Source organism: Lytechinus variegatus, chromosome 19 (assembly GCF_018143015.1).
Source record: "Lytechinus variegatus isolate NC3 chromosome 19, Lvar_3.0, whole genome shotgun sequence".
NCBI classification, from domain to species: Eukaryota; Metazoa; Echinodermata; class Echinoidea; order Temnopleuroida; family Toxopneustidae; genus Lytechinus; species Lytechinus variegatus.
The window spans coordinates 13,680,252-13,694,671 of NC_054758.1; the positions used below are offsets into that span (position 1 = coordinate 13,680,252).

At 37.6% G+C, this 14,420-nt stretch overlaps 2 protein-coding genes across 3 annotated transcripts; both read left to right on the plus strand.

Annotated features, from left to right (window-relative positions):
- Positions 1 to 295: 295 nt before the first annotated feature.
- On the plus strand, positions 296 to 7,662 carry LOC121405900 (phosphonoacetaldehyde hydrolase-like). Of its 2 annotated transcripts, none has more exons than XM_041596894.1 (6): positions 296 to 477; positions 1,446 to 1,645; positions 2,197 to 2,353; positions 2,811 to 3,043; positions 5,497 to 5,568; positions 6,825 to 7,662. In XM_041596894.1, the coding sequence occupies exons 2-6, from the start codon at positions 1,460 to 1,462 to the stop codon at positions 7,011 to 7,013; spliced, it is 837 nt and encodes a 278-aa protein (XP_041452828.1). In that variant the 5' UTR covers positions 296 to 477; positions 1,446 to 1,459; the 3' UTR covers positions 7,014 to 7,662. The 2 variants fall into 2 exon arrangements, with proteins under 2 accessions (XP_041452828.1, XP_041452827.1); XM_041596893.1 differs by having other exon boundaries at positions 296 to 473.
- Positions 7,663 to 10,760: 3,098 nt separating this feature from the next.
- On the plus strand, positions 10,761 to 14,175 carry LOC121406065. Its single transcript, XM_041597074.1, has 3 exons — positions 10,761 to 10,854; positions 11,561 to 11,815; positions 13,439 to 14,175. Exons 2-3 carry the CDS (start codon positions 11,599 to 11,601, stop codon positions 13,531 to 13,533), a joined length of 312 nt encoding a protein of 103 aa, XP_041453008.1. The 5' UTR covers positions 10,761 to 10,854; positions 11,561 to 11,598; the 3' UTR covers positions 13,534 to 14,175.
- Positions 14,176 to 14,420: the final 245 nt, after the last annotated feature.

The following is a 14,420-nucleotide window of genomic DNA, read 5'->3' on the forward strand; positions in this document are numbered from 1 at the left end:
ACTTCACCAATATTTTTTACTATTTTTTCTGCTATTTTTACAACAAAGTTTTCTTCAGGGTGAACTTCCCCTTTAAGGGCACTGATGTAGAGCCAGCCAAAGTACAGTGAATCTAGTCTCAGGCTTCAGACTCTGCACTGTGCAGTTACGCAAATTGCGAAAACCAAAAGGGGTCTGTGACCGCAAACTACACTTATCCAGGGCAGAGGCCTATTTATTTCCAGGGGCGAGGCAAGCACATAAAACGGGGGAAGAAAAACAAACCCAAATTTCCACCATGTGACTATAGATCAACGAGATAAACAATATCAATGTATACGGTACAATGTTTCACGTTGTTTGGATCTTCAAGTGACTGATGTGGTATAGCATTATAACAGCATTGAGATAGCAGCGAGCATTATAATTCTTCGGTTAATATCATCTATCATTCGACACAATTTCGAGTATGACTTCGTCGATTTCATCACAAAGTATGTGGGTAAAATTATATACTTAGATTGCTTTCAGTTTGTAGCTTACGTGGGATTTTCAAGGGGTTGTTTTATCATGTTTATGTGCAGGATTGTGTAAGTTGATATATTTCTAAATGGTGGAACAATGTTATAGGCTAGATTTAAGAAATAAAGGGAAAACATATAACCATGGACCGCCATTGATACACGAGTGGCGTAGTCTGCAGGCACAAACTCATATTTGATTCTTTAGCCAATTACCATACTAGTATAGAGAGAGAGGATCGAGTAGACGCCATTATGCCCTCGACCTGTCACTCTACATGTGTAATACTTTATGAATCTATTCTCTCTACTTCCGATTCTGCGTTATAATTTAATGCACTATGCGAATTACAAGGGTCTGTGATGGGTGCAGACTATATTTTACAGGCGGGTAGCGCCTGGGTATTTTGATAGGGATGGAGGGGGGGGGGGCAAGATAATCTGTAATGGATTGCGCAATACCACAAAAATAAAGGTAATATAGTTTTACGACGAAGACATTTCATTTTTATGGTCCTCTTTTTTTATCATCCTCTTATTTTCCCATACCAGTTTGCCCTTTCTTTAAAACAAAATCCCTTTTCAAAATTAAAGGTGCAATTTAATTCTAAAATTATTGTTCTATTGTAAACTTAGTATCCAATGAACGATTTTGGTCTCATATACGAATTATGGAATGTGTATTCTCTACAGTGTCGGATCCGTGGAGCGCATCCGCCGCATCCAGTCCGTGCCCCCCCCCCCTTTTTTTAATTGCCAGTCTTAAAAATATATTTGTAGTGCAAAATGTCGGGCATAATATTATAGTGACATACAGTCACCTTAAGTTGTGAAAACAGTTTTCTTTTTTGCTTGTCAGGATCTTATGAACAAAAAATGCCCCCGCCCCCCCCTCATTGGCAAATACTTGATCCGCCCCTGAATGTCTACTTTTTATTGTTGCAGTATGGTCCAACCCAATGATGTCCTATCGCATGATACATGAGTACAGAGGACCGGTCAAGCTCGTCATCTTCGACTGGGCTGGCACGGTCGTCGATTGCGGTGTCTTCGCCCCTGTCCAAGCTTTCACCAACGTGTTTGCTCGGGAAGGCATCGACGTACTCGTTGACGAAGTCAGGGCGCCGATGGGAGCGCACAAGAGGGTGAGTTGGGTCCCATGTGATTATAGGCTATATAGCTTATTAACTTTCATATGTTTTCCAAAAAATCTGTTGTAGAGTTATTATTGATAACAATTTTGTGTTGTTTTTGGTTAAAATTTTTATTAATTAATTTCGGAGTTTTGTCATTATCTTCAATTTTATTACCAATATTATTATACATTATATCATATCATTACATATTTTCAGTATGATAAAATTATTGAAGTAGTTGTGGTATATAGTAGTAGTATAGTAGTAGTAGTAGTAGTAGTAGTAGTAGTAGTTGTAGTAGTAGTAGTAGTAGTAGTAGTATAGTAATAGTAGTAGTAATAGTAGTAGTAGTAGTAGTAGTATAGTAGTAGTAGTAGTAGTGTTAGTATAGTAGTAGTAGTAGTTGTTGTTGTTGTAGAAGTAGTATAGCCTATACAGTTGTCATCATCCTCATCATCATATTCATCGATCGTCATCAATTATCATTTATTTATATTTCGACAGGCCCTTACCATGCTTACGATTGAGACAAAAACAAATCTCCTTATTTTTCACAATAGGTTCACATATCCCGCATGGTTCAAATGGATCGCATCGCTGCTACTTGGAAGGCGAAGAAAGGGGAAGCCCCTAATGAGGATGATGTTGAAAGAATGTATCGAAACTTTCTACCTGAACAGATCAAAGCTTTGGAATCACACGCCAATATGATAACAGGTTTTCTTCATTTATTTCCATCAGACGAAAATAATGTTCAGTAACGAGATCGATTAGAAGATAACTGGAGGAGGTATCGGTATCTTTAACGTTCAGTCCTCTTTCGCTCTTTTTCTGCTTTATTGCCGTTTGGCCCCGTTTCGTTTAAAATCAATAAAATGCCATAAGGTAGGCCTAATATTGTCCCAAAAGCAACTGATTCATAACGAGTTGTTACTCTACTCCAAGGAAACTAGATTGCAAGGATCTGAGTCGAGGCCGGTATAAAAGGCCGACCGAGCCTTTGGGTCGCTGGAGAATGCCTTTTCGGCTTAATTCTCCTATAGACTTTGAACTCACGACTCGGGCCAATTAACGCCAAGGCCGGCAAAGTGTGACCTCGAGGCCGGTCGGCCACGACTACATCCCTGCTATATTGATTGTATATCGTTTCCTTCCTTCCACCTATAACTCGAAGGCATCCCAGACACCATCCGTCAACTCCGGGAGGATTACGGGATCCGGATCGGGACATCGACAGGCTTTACCAGCGAGATCATGGAGCACCTCACCCCGAGGGCCGCCCAGCTGGGATTCGATCCCGAGTTCGTTGCCACGTCCGACTTGGTCAAGGAAGCAAGGCCAACTCCCAGCCTCATCTTTCTGAACATGATCAATTTAAATGTGCATCCGGTACAAGCTGTGGTGAAGGTGAGAAGGCCATTTTCTAAAGGTCACTTTTGCAAAGGCAATTTTGTTTTTCATCATCCAACTATTTTTTTCTTCTATTTTTATTTAATTTGATATTTTAAGCATCTTTTCTCATCCATTCTGCTCATTCGATATTATGACTATGTTTAAATTGCTAATATTCTCAAAACATTTTGCTTGCAATGACGATCCGTCTTCCGCAATTGAATTTTCTGTTCGACTATGTATATTTCTGAGTTAGCACATATGTTTAGAGCCTATTGTCAAATTGTCTTTGTTATAATATAGCATATTGTCATGCAAAAGAAAAATATCACTAAATCAAATGAAAGATACATGTCGTCATAACGAATAAAGTATCTTGCAATCAACTTTTCTAAATTCACACGTCAACATTACTTTCTATCAAAAGTCGACTTTGTAAGATAATTCAACAATGTTGCCACGTAAAACTTTTTAGATGTCGACGGTAGGACAGCACGTCGCCTAGCTACAATTTGAGAGGCACTTACGTATACGGACGCTTTCAACATGTTCAAGGACATAAAAAATATATCGTCAATGCATGTCCTTCATTACAATGAGCAACCAAGCAGACTTTGTCGAAAATTTGTCAAACAAAACAACAGTTTTATGGGCTCTGATGGACAAACGACCGTTGCAAGTTTTCGTCATCTTCGAAACTTATGAAGAAACCGTTTTCGACAAGATCTCCTTGCTGTTCATTGTCATTTGACAGGGATTTTTAATACATTTACTGTGAGTCTGCCGTGCATCGTGGAAACGAAAACTCTCTATCTTAATAAGATGGTTCTTTAAAGCTAATAAGCCAGTTCGTAGTTCCTTTCTGCGCATTATCAAAAGATTCTACGCATGATCAGAAGAAGGTCATTTGTACTAAAGTGACACGGCGTTTTAAAATCTAATGAAATAAGCACCAACTTTGATGTCTTGATTATTCATATATTCTTTTGAATTGTCGTTTTCATTTACATCCACAAAAAACGACAATACTTCCACGAACGACTGGTATTTCACAGTTTGCAAAGTACATTGTGCAACATGCTAAGATATGCATTCAAAGAAGTTCTGCAACAAATGCCTTCATTTAGTGTTCATTAATTTTGTGTGCTATTCTAGTCAGGGGCGGATCCAGCTTTCGCCAATAGGGGGGGGGGGGGCCGAAAAATATTTTGATCAACATTTTCTCGATTGGCCGCTACAATCTGGCCTTTTTTGTTGGTTTTTCAGGGGGTAGTCCTAACTACTGAAGTTTTAAGTATATGTTAGTTTTTACTGCTATAAACAATATAAGGTATCTCATGTGGTCTTAATATATAATGCGAGCGCGAAGCGCGAGCTAAAAATCTTTGATATTTTATGTCCTTAGAACTGAAGAATCAGAGTAGTTTTTTATAATCATGAACAAAGATAAGTATCTAACTAAACAATGCGAGCGCGAAGCGCGAGCCGAAATTTTATCATATAGTAACATGAAAAGTGACTCAATTAGGACTGTTTTTAGTGATTAATGAAGGGGATACAAGTATTACCAATCAGTGCGAAGCGCGAGTTCAAAATTTCTGATATCCCGACCTCAAAAAAATGAACAGTCTTAAGCCCGTTTTTATTTAAATAAACAAGCTGTGTGTCTCAAACAATTAAATGTGAGCGCGAAGCATGACCATAATTTTTTGATATACTGACATGATAAAGGAGCATTTTGACAAATGTTTGTAAGAATTTCCAAAGAACATAGGTTTCTCACAAATCAAACAATGCGCGCGCGCAGCGCGAGCTAAACATTTTGATAATCATAACACATTGCGTGAATCAAACAAAGTAATGAAAGCTTGATGTGCGAGCTAAAAATTTGTGTGCAAATTGATATCAGAACTGGATATATTATATTGGTTATATATTAGTGTCATTTAACCCTCTTGAATGGGATTCATTACACAGGCAATGCGAGCGCGAAGCGCGAGCGAAAATTTTTTATATAAAGTCTATTTTCCAATTCTTCCCCTCACCTTTTTTTTTTTGTTTCCTATCGGGGTCGGGCCGGTCGTTACGAGCCTGTAAATTACACATCATGGGTAAAATACCTCTTTCTTACTTTTCTTTCTGTTTTTCGTAGTTTCTATCAAAGTAAAGAGTACACTTTTTTCTGCAGGTTGTCAAAAAATAGGGGGGGGCGGGGCCGGCTCGGCCCCCTCCTGGATCCGCGCCTGCTAGTCACCTGGTCTATTCAATTTCTTCATCCTGCTATGTAAGGCAAGCTTACGTAATATCTTGCTTTGAAATCTGCCTATCATAATGAAAGAAATGAAAGGTCATTTAACTGAAATTGTCCATGAAGTAATTACGAACTGGTCTATTCAGTATAGGGTCTACCACACGGAAAGTAAAGTCGTAACCCCCGTATCTTATACCCTTATTCTTACATAATTCAGGTTGACGACACAATTACTGGAATCACTGCGGGACTTGCCGCCGGTTGCTGGACAGTCGGCGTAGCCAGAACTGTACGTTATATGACAAATCCACCTATTTTCATGATGATGGTTATTATGCTTATGATGATGATGATGCTGATGATGACGATGGTGATGGTGACGTGACTATGATGATGATCATGATCATGAGGACGATAATGACAAGACAATGATGATGATGATGACGATGACAGATGATGATGATGATGATGATGATGATGATGATAATGATGAAGCTGGTGATGATGATAACGATGATGATGATGAGACTACGATGATAACGACGATGATAATGATAATGATCTAATTGATATTCAAAAACTTTAACCATCTAATTTTTGTTTCCATTTCAGCATTTGTTTTCAAAATGTTAATGATACATCTTTTTTGATTTGCTTTAATGAAGATTATCCTCTTTTTGATGGGAATATATTTAAAGCAATATATAATACATTTAATTATGATATAATGTTGATGCTAATAATCGTGACCTTCATGATGAACATACCCCCCCCCAAAAAAAAAAGAGAGAGAGAGAGAGAGATAAACACGCGAACTCAAGTCTATCCACCATTTCCTTCCCCTAAATGTAGCTCTCCTGCGGCACCCCCCCCTTCTCTCTCCTCTCGCTTTATCTATCCACTTGCACCAAGGGCACCGAGGCTGGTTTGAGCTTAGTGGGGGGGTGCACATCCTGGGGAGATGGAACTAAAGTGATATGGGGAGGGAATGCACAACTTGCATAGGGTGGAAATGATTATTTTGGAAAATCAGCTGTTGAAAACAGAAGAAGGGGCGTAAATTTCGTTTTGTTTGCCAGTGTCGCCTCTGCCTCATGAGCGTGCATCGACAGTGTATCCTCATGGGAGGAAATCCCATGCAGGGGGGATGCGTCCCCGGCCCTACCCAAAATAGCAGGGGGGCACAATATCACATGTCCCCCTTCTATTTTTGGTCTTTTGTGATGACGAGATGAGTTTTTGTTTGGGGGTGAGAACCTTTTGCTTGCTTGTCAAATTTTCCAGCCCATGTTCCCCCTATCTTTTGGGAGAGATTTCCTGCCTTGTGCACTCCCTTTAGTCTACGCCCTTGTGCACCCTTTCTCTCTCCCCCTGTCACCCCCCCCCCCCCCCCCCCCCCCCCCCCTCTCCTCTCTCTCGTTCGCACACAAAACCTCTGACAAACGCACACTCTACAAGCAAAAATGATTTTCACACCTGATTTAACATCATGATTAAAAAGGTTTATTCTTATATTATCAAAATCATTATCGGACCTCTTTTTAGGGCAACTACATGAGTGCTACCGAAGATGAATTATCCAACATGGACAAAGGCATCCACGACGAAAGACTGAAGAAAGCTTACAAAATTCTCATCGACAGCGGAGCCCATTACGTCATCGATTCCGTCAATGACATCGTGCCGGTGATCAATGACATCAACCGGCGTTTGGCGCTAGGTGAAAAACCATGATTGAGTCGACGTCGGAATCGTAAATTTCATTGGCATGCTGTCGATGCCCGCCTCTTTATCATTAAATATCGAGGTTGCTGACAAATACCCCCCCCCCCCGTGGCGGACCGTGACCCGGAGGAGACAAAGCATTGGGGGCACAGTATTGTTTACAGACAATGCAGTGCCCCCCATGTTTTGTCTCCGCCGGATCACGGTCCGCTACTGCCCCCTCCCCCATCCCGGCCATCCTCTTGAGTGCATTTTCACTGGCTTTTGAAGTGACGACAATTATTGATCACTCGATTTGGACTCAAACAAAATAATGTTTTACAATAATTTCATTCTAAAAAGGGAAAATTCACTCAACACCTGCATAAAAGTTACCCTATATCTAGTGAAATTTTTGTCACCATTGAATTTATATACGAGTGAATATTATTCATTCGACGTTTTTAGAGAGTAAGCAATGATGTGCGTTGCAGTTATTTGTTGCTAAATTGCTTTCCGTTGAACGTCGTGCAAATTATGTTACTCAGAATCGGTAAAACAGCTGTGATTAAAGATATACCATTATAACTTGCCATGAATTTTAGGTTACACTTCGTAATTCCAAAGGTTCGTAATTCCGAATCACGTAAATTGCCTATACCTCGATGTTCGTTAATCCGAAAACGTAAAAGGGTTCGTTAATCCGAACATTGTGGCGTTATTCCGAAGATTCGTTATTCCGAAGGTCCGATAATCCGAAAACGAAATCAGGTTCGATGTTCCGAAGGTTCGTTAGTCCGAAAACGAAATAAAGTTCGTTGTTCCGAAGGTTCGTTAATCCGGAAACGAAATAAGGTTCGTTGTTCCGAAGGTTCGTTAGTCCGAATACGAAATAAGATTTGTTAATCATTACGTTTTCGGACTAACGAACCTTCGGAATTACGAACCTCCTTTCGTTTTCGGACTTACGAACCTTCGGAATTACGAACCTTCGGAATAAGGAACCTTCGGAATATCCGAACCTTCGGAATAACGAAGCTTCGGAATTACGAATGTATGCGGAATTTTAAACCGTCCAATAGGGTATAAACATCCAGGGGATATTCCTTAGTAGTTTAAGGTCAAATATTTAAAAGTTGACTAATGAAAGCATAAAAATAGAGGAACCTTGATGAACATGAGAGTTTGACAAAAATCTTCAAACAGCAACTATATCCTTTGAAAGAATAAACAGTTGTGTTTTTTCATATATTTTCGTCATAAAGCGAGCAAATTCTCCACAATAATTACATTGATGATTGCATAAAGGGACGACGACGACACTTTAGAGGTAGAGGCGATTTCCCCTATTTTTCTTTCAAGTAGTGAAAAAAATGGGAAAGAGTATGAAAGGGACAAACATTTAAGGATTTTTAAAAATCTAAAAAGAAGGGAATTGGTCGTATAAATCTTTTGGGAAATTGAAATATTCCTTTTACTCAGGAAGTTTTACTCAATGTAAAAACATGACGTCACATTCAGGCACCATCCCTGATTTAATACAATCATGACGTTTTTATCGCCATTTTCTTTCACAAACTGGGTGAATCTTTATATATAAGCTGTTTAATATTTGTTTTGAAAATGATTGTTGACTATATTGAACTGTTTGCACTTTTGAATAAAGTTTTTCATTTTGTGCACATGTAATTTCCAGTCATTATTTATTGTTATAATGCCACGATAGTCTTACCCCCCCCCCTCCCTGACTCCCTATCCCCAGCCCACTCTCTCTCTCTTAAAATATTTTTTTCTGTTCTGATTTCTCGATTTTCTTTGACAATACCCGGGTTTTCACAATCGCAACGGGGACTGAATCTACAACAAATATAGAAAACTCTGTTTAAAATGCCAGTCAATGAACAGCTGAGAGATCTTTGTCGAAAACTGGTGAATCAGGTCAAGCTGACAGTTTGTAAAGTTCTGAGTTTACGAAAAATTGCCAATAATTATATCGCTTGTCCAGAGTCCAGGACGAAACTGATGCTTTGATTCACCAATTTTCAACAAACACTGCTTTGTTGTTAAGACAAAAGAAAATATATACAACTTATCTTCATTCTGTATGCACATATAGGAGGATATTGCATTTCAAAATGAATTTTCCAAAAGAATGGAATATAGCAATCCATAAACATATAAACATGATTTTCTTTCGTATTAGTCAGTTAACTATTTTGGTCCAATCAAGTACATAATTTGTAAGAAAACCCGGGTAGTTTGGGTTAGTATATACATAATTAGAGAAAACAATTCTATTTAATATTTAAACGAGGGCAAGAATAATTTTATTCTTATCGTTGTTTTCTATTAAAACCAAATAAACTGACTATTCTAGATTTCGATTTTCCGCTGTCTATTGAAGATCATTGTAAAGCATAATCCCTCTCTAGCATGTTATTATTGTTTTACCATTCTTTTTTCTTCTCTTTCTTTCACTTTTATTGCTGGTCATTTTATCTTCTTGGTCGCTTGACATATATTAGAGATTTGCATCGGCAGAAAGGCATTTTGGTTCATGAAATACCAAAAAAAATATTAGATGCAGGTTACCATATGGTGTTCCGACAACGATAATGTCGAAAATAAAGTGGCATACCTTTTTTATCTTATGAGTTCATAAGTAAGAATAAAATCTTTGCACTTTGATGTAAACTGTTTTTGCTCTAAGCTAATCAATGTAAGTTATCTGTAGGCACTAGTACTAATTGACAAATGTAATCAATGTATCTTGGTTTCCTTTGTTTCGTTTTGTTCTTCAGTCATCTTGGGTTAAGTTTAAAGGGGAATCCAACCCAAATAAAAACTTGTTTTTATAAGGAAAAGAAAAATCAGACAAGTTGATAGGTGAAAGTTTGAACAATATTGGACAAACAACAAGAAAGTTATGAATTTTTTTAATTTGTAAATATTGGTAATCACTATACCCATGGAGACTTCAATTGGCCGCAGATGGGATGTCATAGTGATGTAAGGCAAGGACTACTCTTCCATGTACTCTAATACATATTATGGCTAAAATGTCATTTTTCCCAAAAGTTTTATTTCAAATTATATTTTTCTTTCAGAAGGACATACTACAATATACTACCTGGGTTATATTTAGATTACTGCCCCAGGGGAATGGGTACTTAGGACAAAACCACAAATCCCTGATAACAAAGTACATGGCCTATGGAAAGTTGTCCTTGCCCCTTGTCATAATTTACTTATACAGTTGCCAATTTGAAATCTACATAGTATTAGTGATCTCAATATTAAAGCAGCTATAACTTTCTCATTGCTTGTCCGATTTCTTTCAAACTTTCACCATTCTGTTTAATTTATTTTTCTCCTTCCCAACATAATATTTATGGCCAAGGCTGGATTCCCCTTTAATTATCGACGTTATTGCAGACTTATGAGAGTACATGTACGTGGAAATTACATACAATAAAATCAGAAAGCATTCATCATCCACTAAAAAGATTAACACAAATGACTTATTAAGAAAAGGTAAAATGAGATTCATTTTCACCCTTGGGAAAAGTGTTAATGATCGAGACGTTAAGATTAATGAATGAATGGACAATAGCATGGTCTTAATTACGTTGTTATATGGTGTTTATTCTTTATTCTTCCTCTCCGGAGGGAATAAGACCAATTCATGATTTTAATGACGGGCGTACACAGATATTAGTTAATTAAAGATTCTGATTTGAGCGGGGTTGTTGGGACGTATCGGTAAAGATTATATTAATGCAGAAAAGTATATAAAGGATGGAAAGTATCATCATCGGTATATTATCTCAGATTGTTCAAGAGAGATTGCATCTATTCTACTCTATCAGTGGTGAGTATATACTAGAGGTATATCTTAGTGTTGTAATGAGTTGCACAGGCCTAGTAGCAATACCAGCGGCTTGTGTCATTGGTTGACATATTTGAGAGATTTTATGATTCATGTATATGATTCATGTACAGCATGAATTCGTTTTCTTTGGGAAATATTATTCTGTGTGAGCGAATGAATCGAATAAAAAATGTAAGTTCTTGTTAGAATCGTGTCATTTTATTTTCAAGATAGCATAGAGATATTTTGACAGACCCGAATATCAATAGGCTTTGCGTCTACTAGAAACAACATTTTACATTAACTTGACCTCGAGCTTTCGATATTCTTTTGTTCAAATAGAGGTATGATTTTTGTTTGTGTTTAAAACACAATATGCGTTGATTACAAGGAAATTCCCATGTATATGTGTATACTATTTCTCTTATTATAATGCATATCTTATCACATTGTTATATTTTCATGTATTTTATATAATTTGCAAAGTTTCAACAATTAATGTTTGTTATACTGATTCGGGATATGCCTAGTATAGTTTACACTCTGCGAAAACTGGATCGTGAAGAAAAGTGTAGGCATCGGCCTCCAGCGAGAAAATAGAGCGCTTAACCGTATTCCGCGCTATGTTCACATTTTTATTTCGCTAAACAAAATGTTTATTTACCCATTGTGCAACACTTAACATAAAAATATCATTCATTTTCAGATTTCATCCCATCATCATTTTGACCCTTACAACTAAACATGGCTTCCAAGATAGTGTTGTTGATCTTCACCGTTGTCATGGTAACTGCCTTGGTAGCTGCAGAAACTTTCGATGATCTCACCGATGATGATCTTAATGAGATGGAAGCTCTGATTTTCAAAAGAGCTGATTCAAATGAAGCTGACATCGGAATGGAGTTTGATGACGACGAAATGGAGAAACGAGGCCGTGGAAAGGGACGGGGAAAATTTTTCCGTGAGTATAGGCTCCTAATATTCATGATATTCTGATATAAATCACCCTTATTTGATACATGGTTTGTTATTGATAATGATAACCAAGCCCTTTTTATAACCTCATCAAGGTGACCAAGACTGAAGTTAACTTCTTATGTTGTATATCAAGGTGAAAACTTGCCAGGAAAATGTTCTTCTATACATATAGTCATTAACTAATTTTGCCCTCTCGTATACGCTCTAAAACACAAAAAAGGTGAAAAGGGTGCAAATGGTCGGGGTAACAACTTTTTTTTAGCTTTGAATGCTGTCAGTACTCTGCCCTTATAAGGAGTAATCAACCCAGGAGGGTGCTTCGTAAAGCTATTCGTAAGGGAAGAGCGACTTTTAACAACGACTGGTGAATCTTTCTTACGCGCTAAATATTCACCAATGAACATTTAATGGTGAACATCATATATCAAAAGAAAATGATCACTTTTTAAAGTCACTCTTAACTTACGAACAGCTTCATGAAACCGCGCTGGCCTTACTTTGGGAAGTCATTTTCCTCTTACTTTGGAAAGCAAACTATTATGGCATAAAGCCAAGCAAGAAAACATATTTGTTTTAAAATGCAAAATATTCTTCGTTAGGTTACAAAATGTGTATATTATTTCGAAATACCATATTTCTTCAATGAAGTATGGCATATCTAATTTTTCGAAATAGAAAACTGAGCCAACACATCGCTTCTGTACTACCAGAAAAAGTTATTTTTCAATGGTCGTTTGGCTAGCATGCTTATGATATAAAAACAAGATAATTTTGTAAGTGATACCTGGTTCCCACTGCCACGATCTGTGCCATGATTCAAACGTCGTACTTAATCGTGGAGTACTCGTATTGATCGTATCAGATCAGTCGTGGCAATCGTATTGAACGTGGAAATTTTTTGAATGGTTCCAAAAATTTCTCGATCACTTGCGAAAGACCAACGTTGGCTTTCGTGCAGGATCGCACGACAGTGCACAGCAAAAACTGTGGTGTTAACCGGTGTACATAGAGGACCACACCAGTTGTTTTACACCGGTGTTAAATTGGTGGTGTTAGTTTTACACCCATAGGTGTTATTACAACACCTTTGGTTGTTATATTTACACTCTTTGGTGTTATGTTAAATCTCTTGGGTGTAGTTTTAACACCACAGGGTGTGGTCCTTTAACACCAACTGGTGTCAGTTTTAACACCACAGTTTTTAGTATTAGAGCAATAGGTCCAAACTATTTCATTTATGATTCTTGGTATATTCTTGGTTTCCAATGCGGGCTGGTTGGTTGATTATATCTAGTGGCGTAATGAGCCAACAATTTTGAGGGCGGGGGGGGGGGGCAAGATATGGCGCATCGATCGGGCAAAATTTATCGAGAGTTTTGTTCCTCTCATTTTACTCTTTCCCATAAGATTGCTTCTCTTCTTGGGTTTTGGTTTCCTTTAATAGAACATACACAAGAGAACACTCTCAATAGTAACGATTTCAGGCAAGAAGGAAAATAAATGCAATATCACTTTCTAATTACAGATACATATGTCATAAATGTGTGTGTATTTCTACCCATATAAATTTTAATTCTGACCATTGTATTTTTTTTCTTAAATACAGGCTGCACACATCCATTAAATGGATTTTCATGTGTCTGTGATAGGCGATATCGCAAAAGTAATCCCAAATACTACCGGGTATGCGGACATCAGTGAGAAGCCGAATATCCGACACTGGAATGGACCGGCGTGAAAATCGGATACGAGAATCCATGGACAGACAGCGAAAATAAATCAACTCCATTTATATTGAAGGTGCAACCCAAAAGTGGATGGATTTTTACACTATTCTGCATGCCGTGATACCGTGACTATTGGTCGTAAATATTAAGTTGATATTGGAGGAATCGAGGATCGAGTTTTTATAAGCCTTTTGGAAGAGTAATTTGTGGAAAATGCAGGCTACATAGATGATCCTCTAGTCATATTGGAATATTGATGTATTCACAAACCTATGATCACAAATTGTTAATTTTCAAGGGAGTTTAGATAATAGTTCCGAATGTGTTTTTATTTGTTAATAGTATACATAATGTTCGATCAGTGAATCACATTCAGTCATGAAGCCGACTCTCGGTCGGTATAGAGTTAGCAGTGAGATACCTGTATATAGGCAAGCTCTTTTGGCTTTCTTTTTAGATAGTAGTGCGCTCAGTGCGTGGTTAACACGCACGAACAAAATAAAAATAGCGATCCAATAATCAATTTGCGGCTTGTGTATGAAAGTTTCATTTTTTTTTCATTTATTGGTTTCTGCAACACTTTTTCATGAATATATTAACAAAGAAAATACAATAATAATATACATATAACTGACAAGCAAAACATACGAAAAAATTGCATTTTCTATTAAAACATCGATTATTAGAAGGTTGCAGGGGTTGCCACTATAAGCTAAGCTTGACTGCGTGGCAACTGGGTTGCCACGCAGTTGCATGAAAGTCATTCTATTACGGTTGCATGAAAGTTTCTATTACGGATTTACATGTAGCTCTCGTAATAATTATTTGAATAATGATTAATTGTTAAATATCCAAGACAAT

Excerpts from the sequence above, each read along its gene's own strand:
- LOC121405900 (XM_041596893.1), top strand. The coding sequence starts at position 449 with ATGACTTCGTCGATTTCATCACAAA. Across the intron at positions 1,646-2,196 it reads CGATGGGAGCGCACAAGAGG|GTTCACATATCCCGCATGGT; the intron begins GTGAGTTGGGTC and ends TTTTCACAATAG. Across the intron at positions 2,354-2,810 it reads ACACGCCAATATGATAACAG|GCATCCCAGACACCATCCGT; the intron begins GTTTTCTTCATT and ends TATAACTCGAAG.
- LOC121406065 (XM_041597074.1), top strand. The coding sequence starts at position 11,599 with ATGGCTTCCAAGATAGTGTTGTTGATCTTCACCGTTGTCATGGTAACT. Across the intron at positions 11,816-13,438 it reads GGGACGGGGAAAATTTTTCC|GCTGCACACATCCATTAAAT; the intron begins GTGAGTATAGGC and ends TCTTAAATACAG.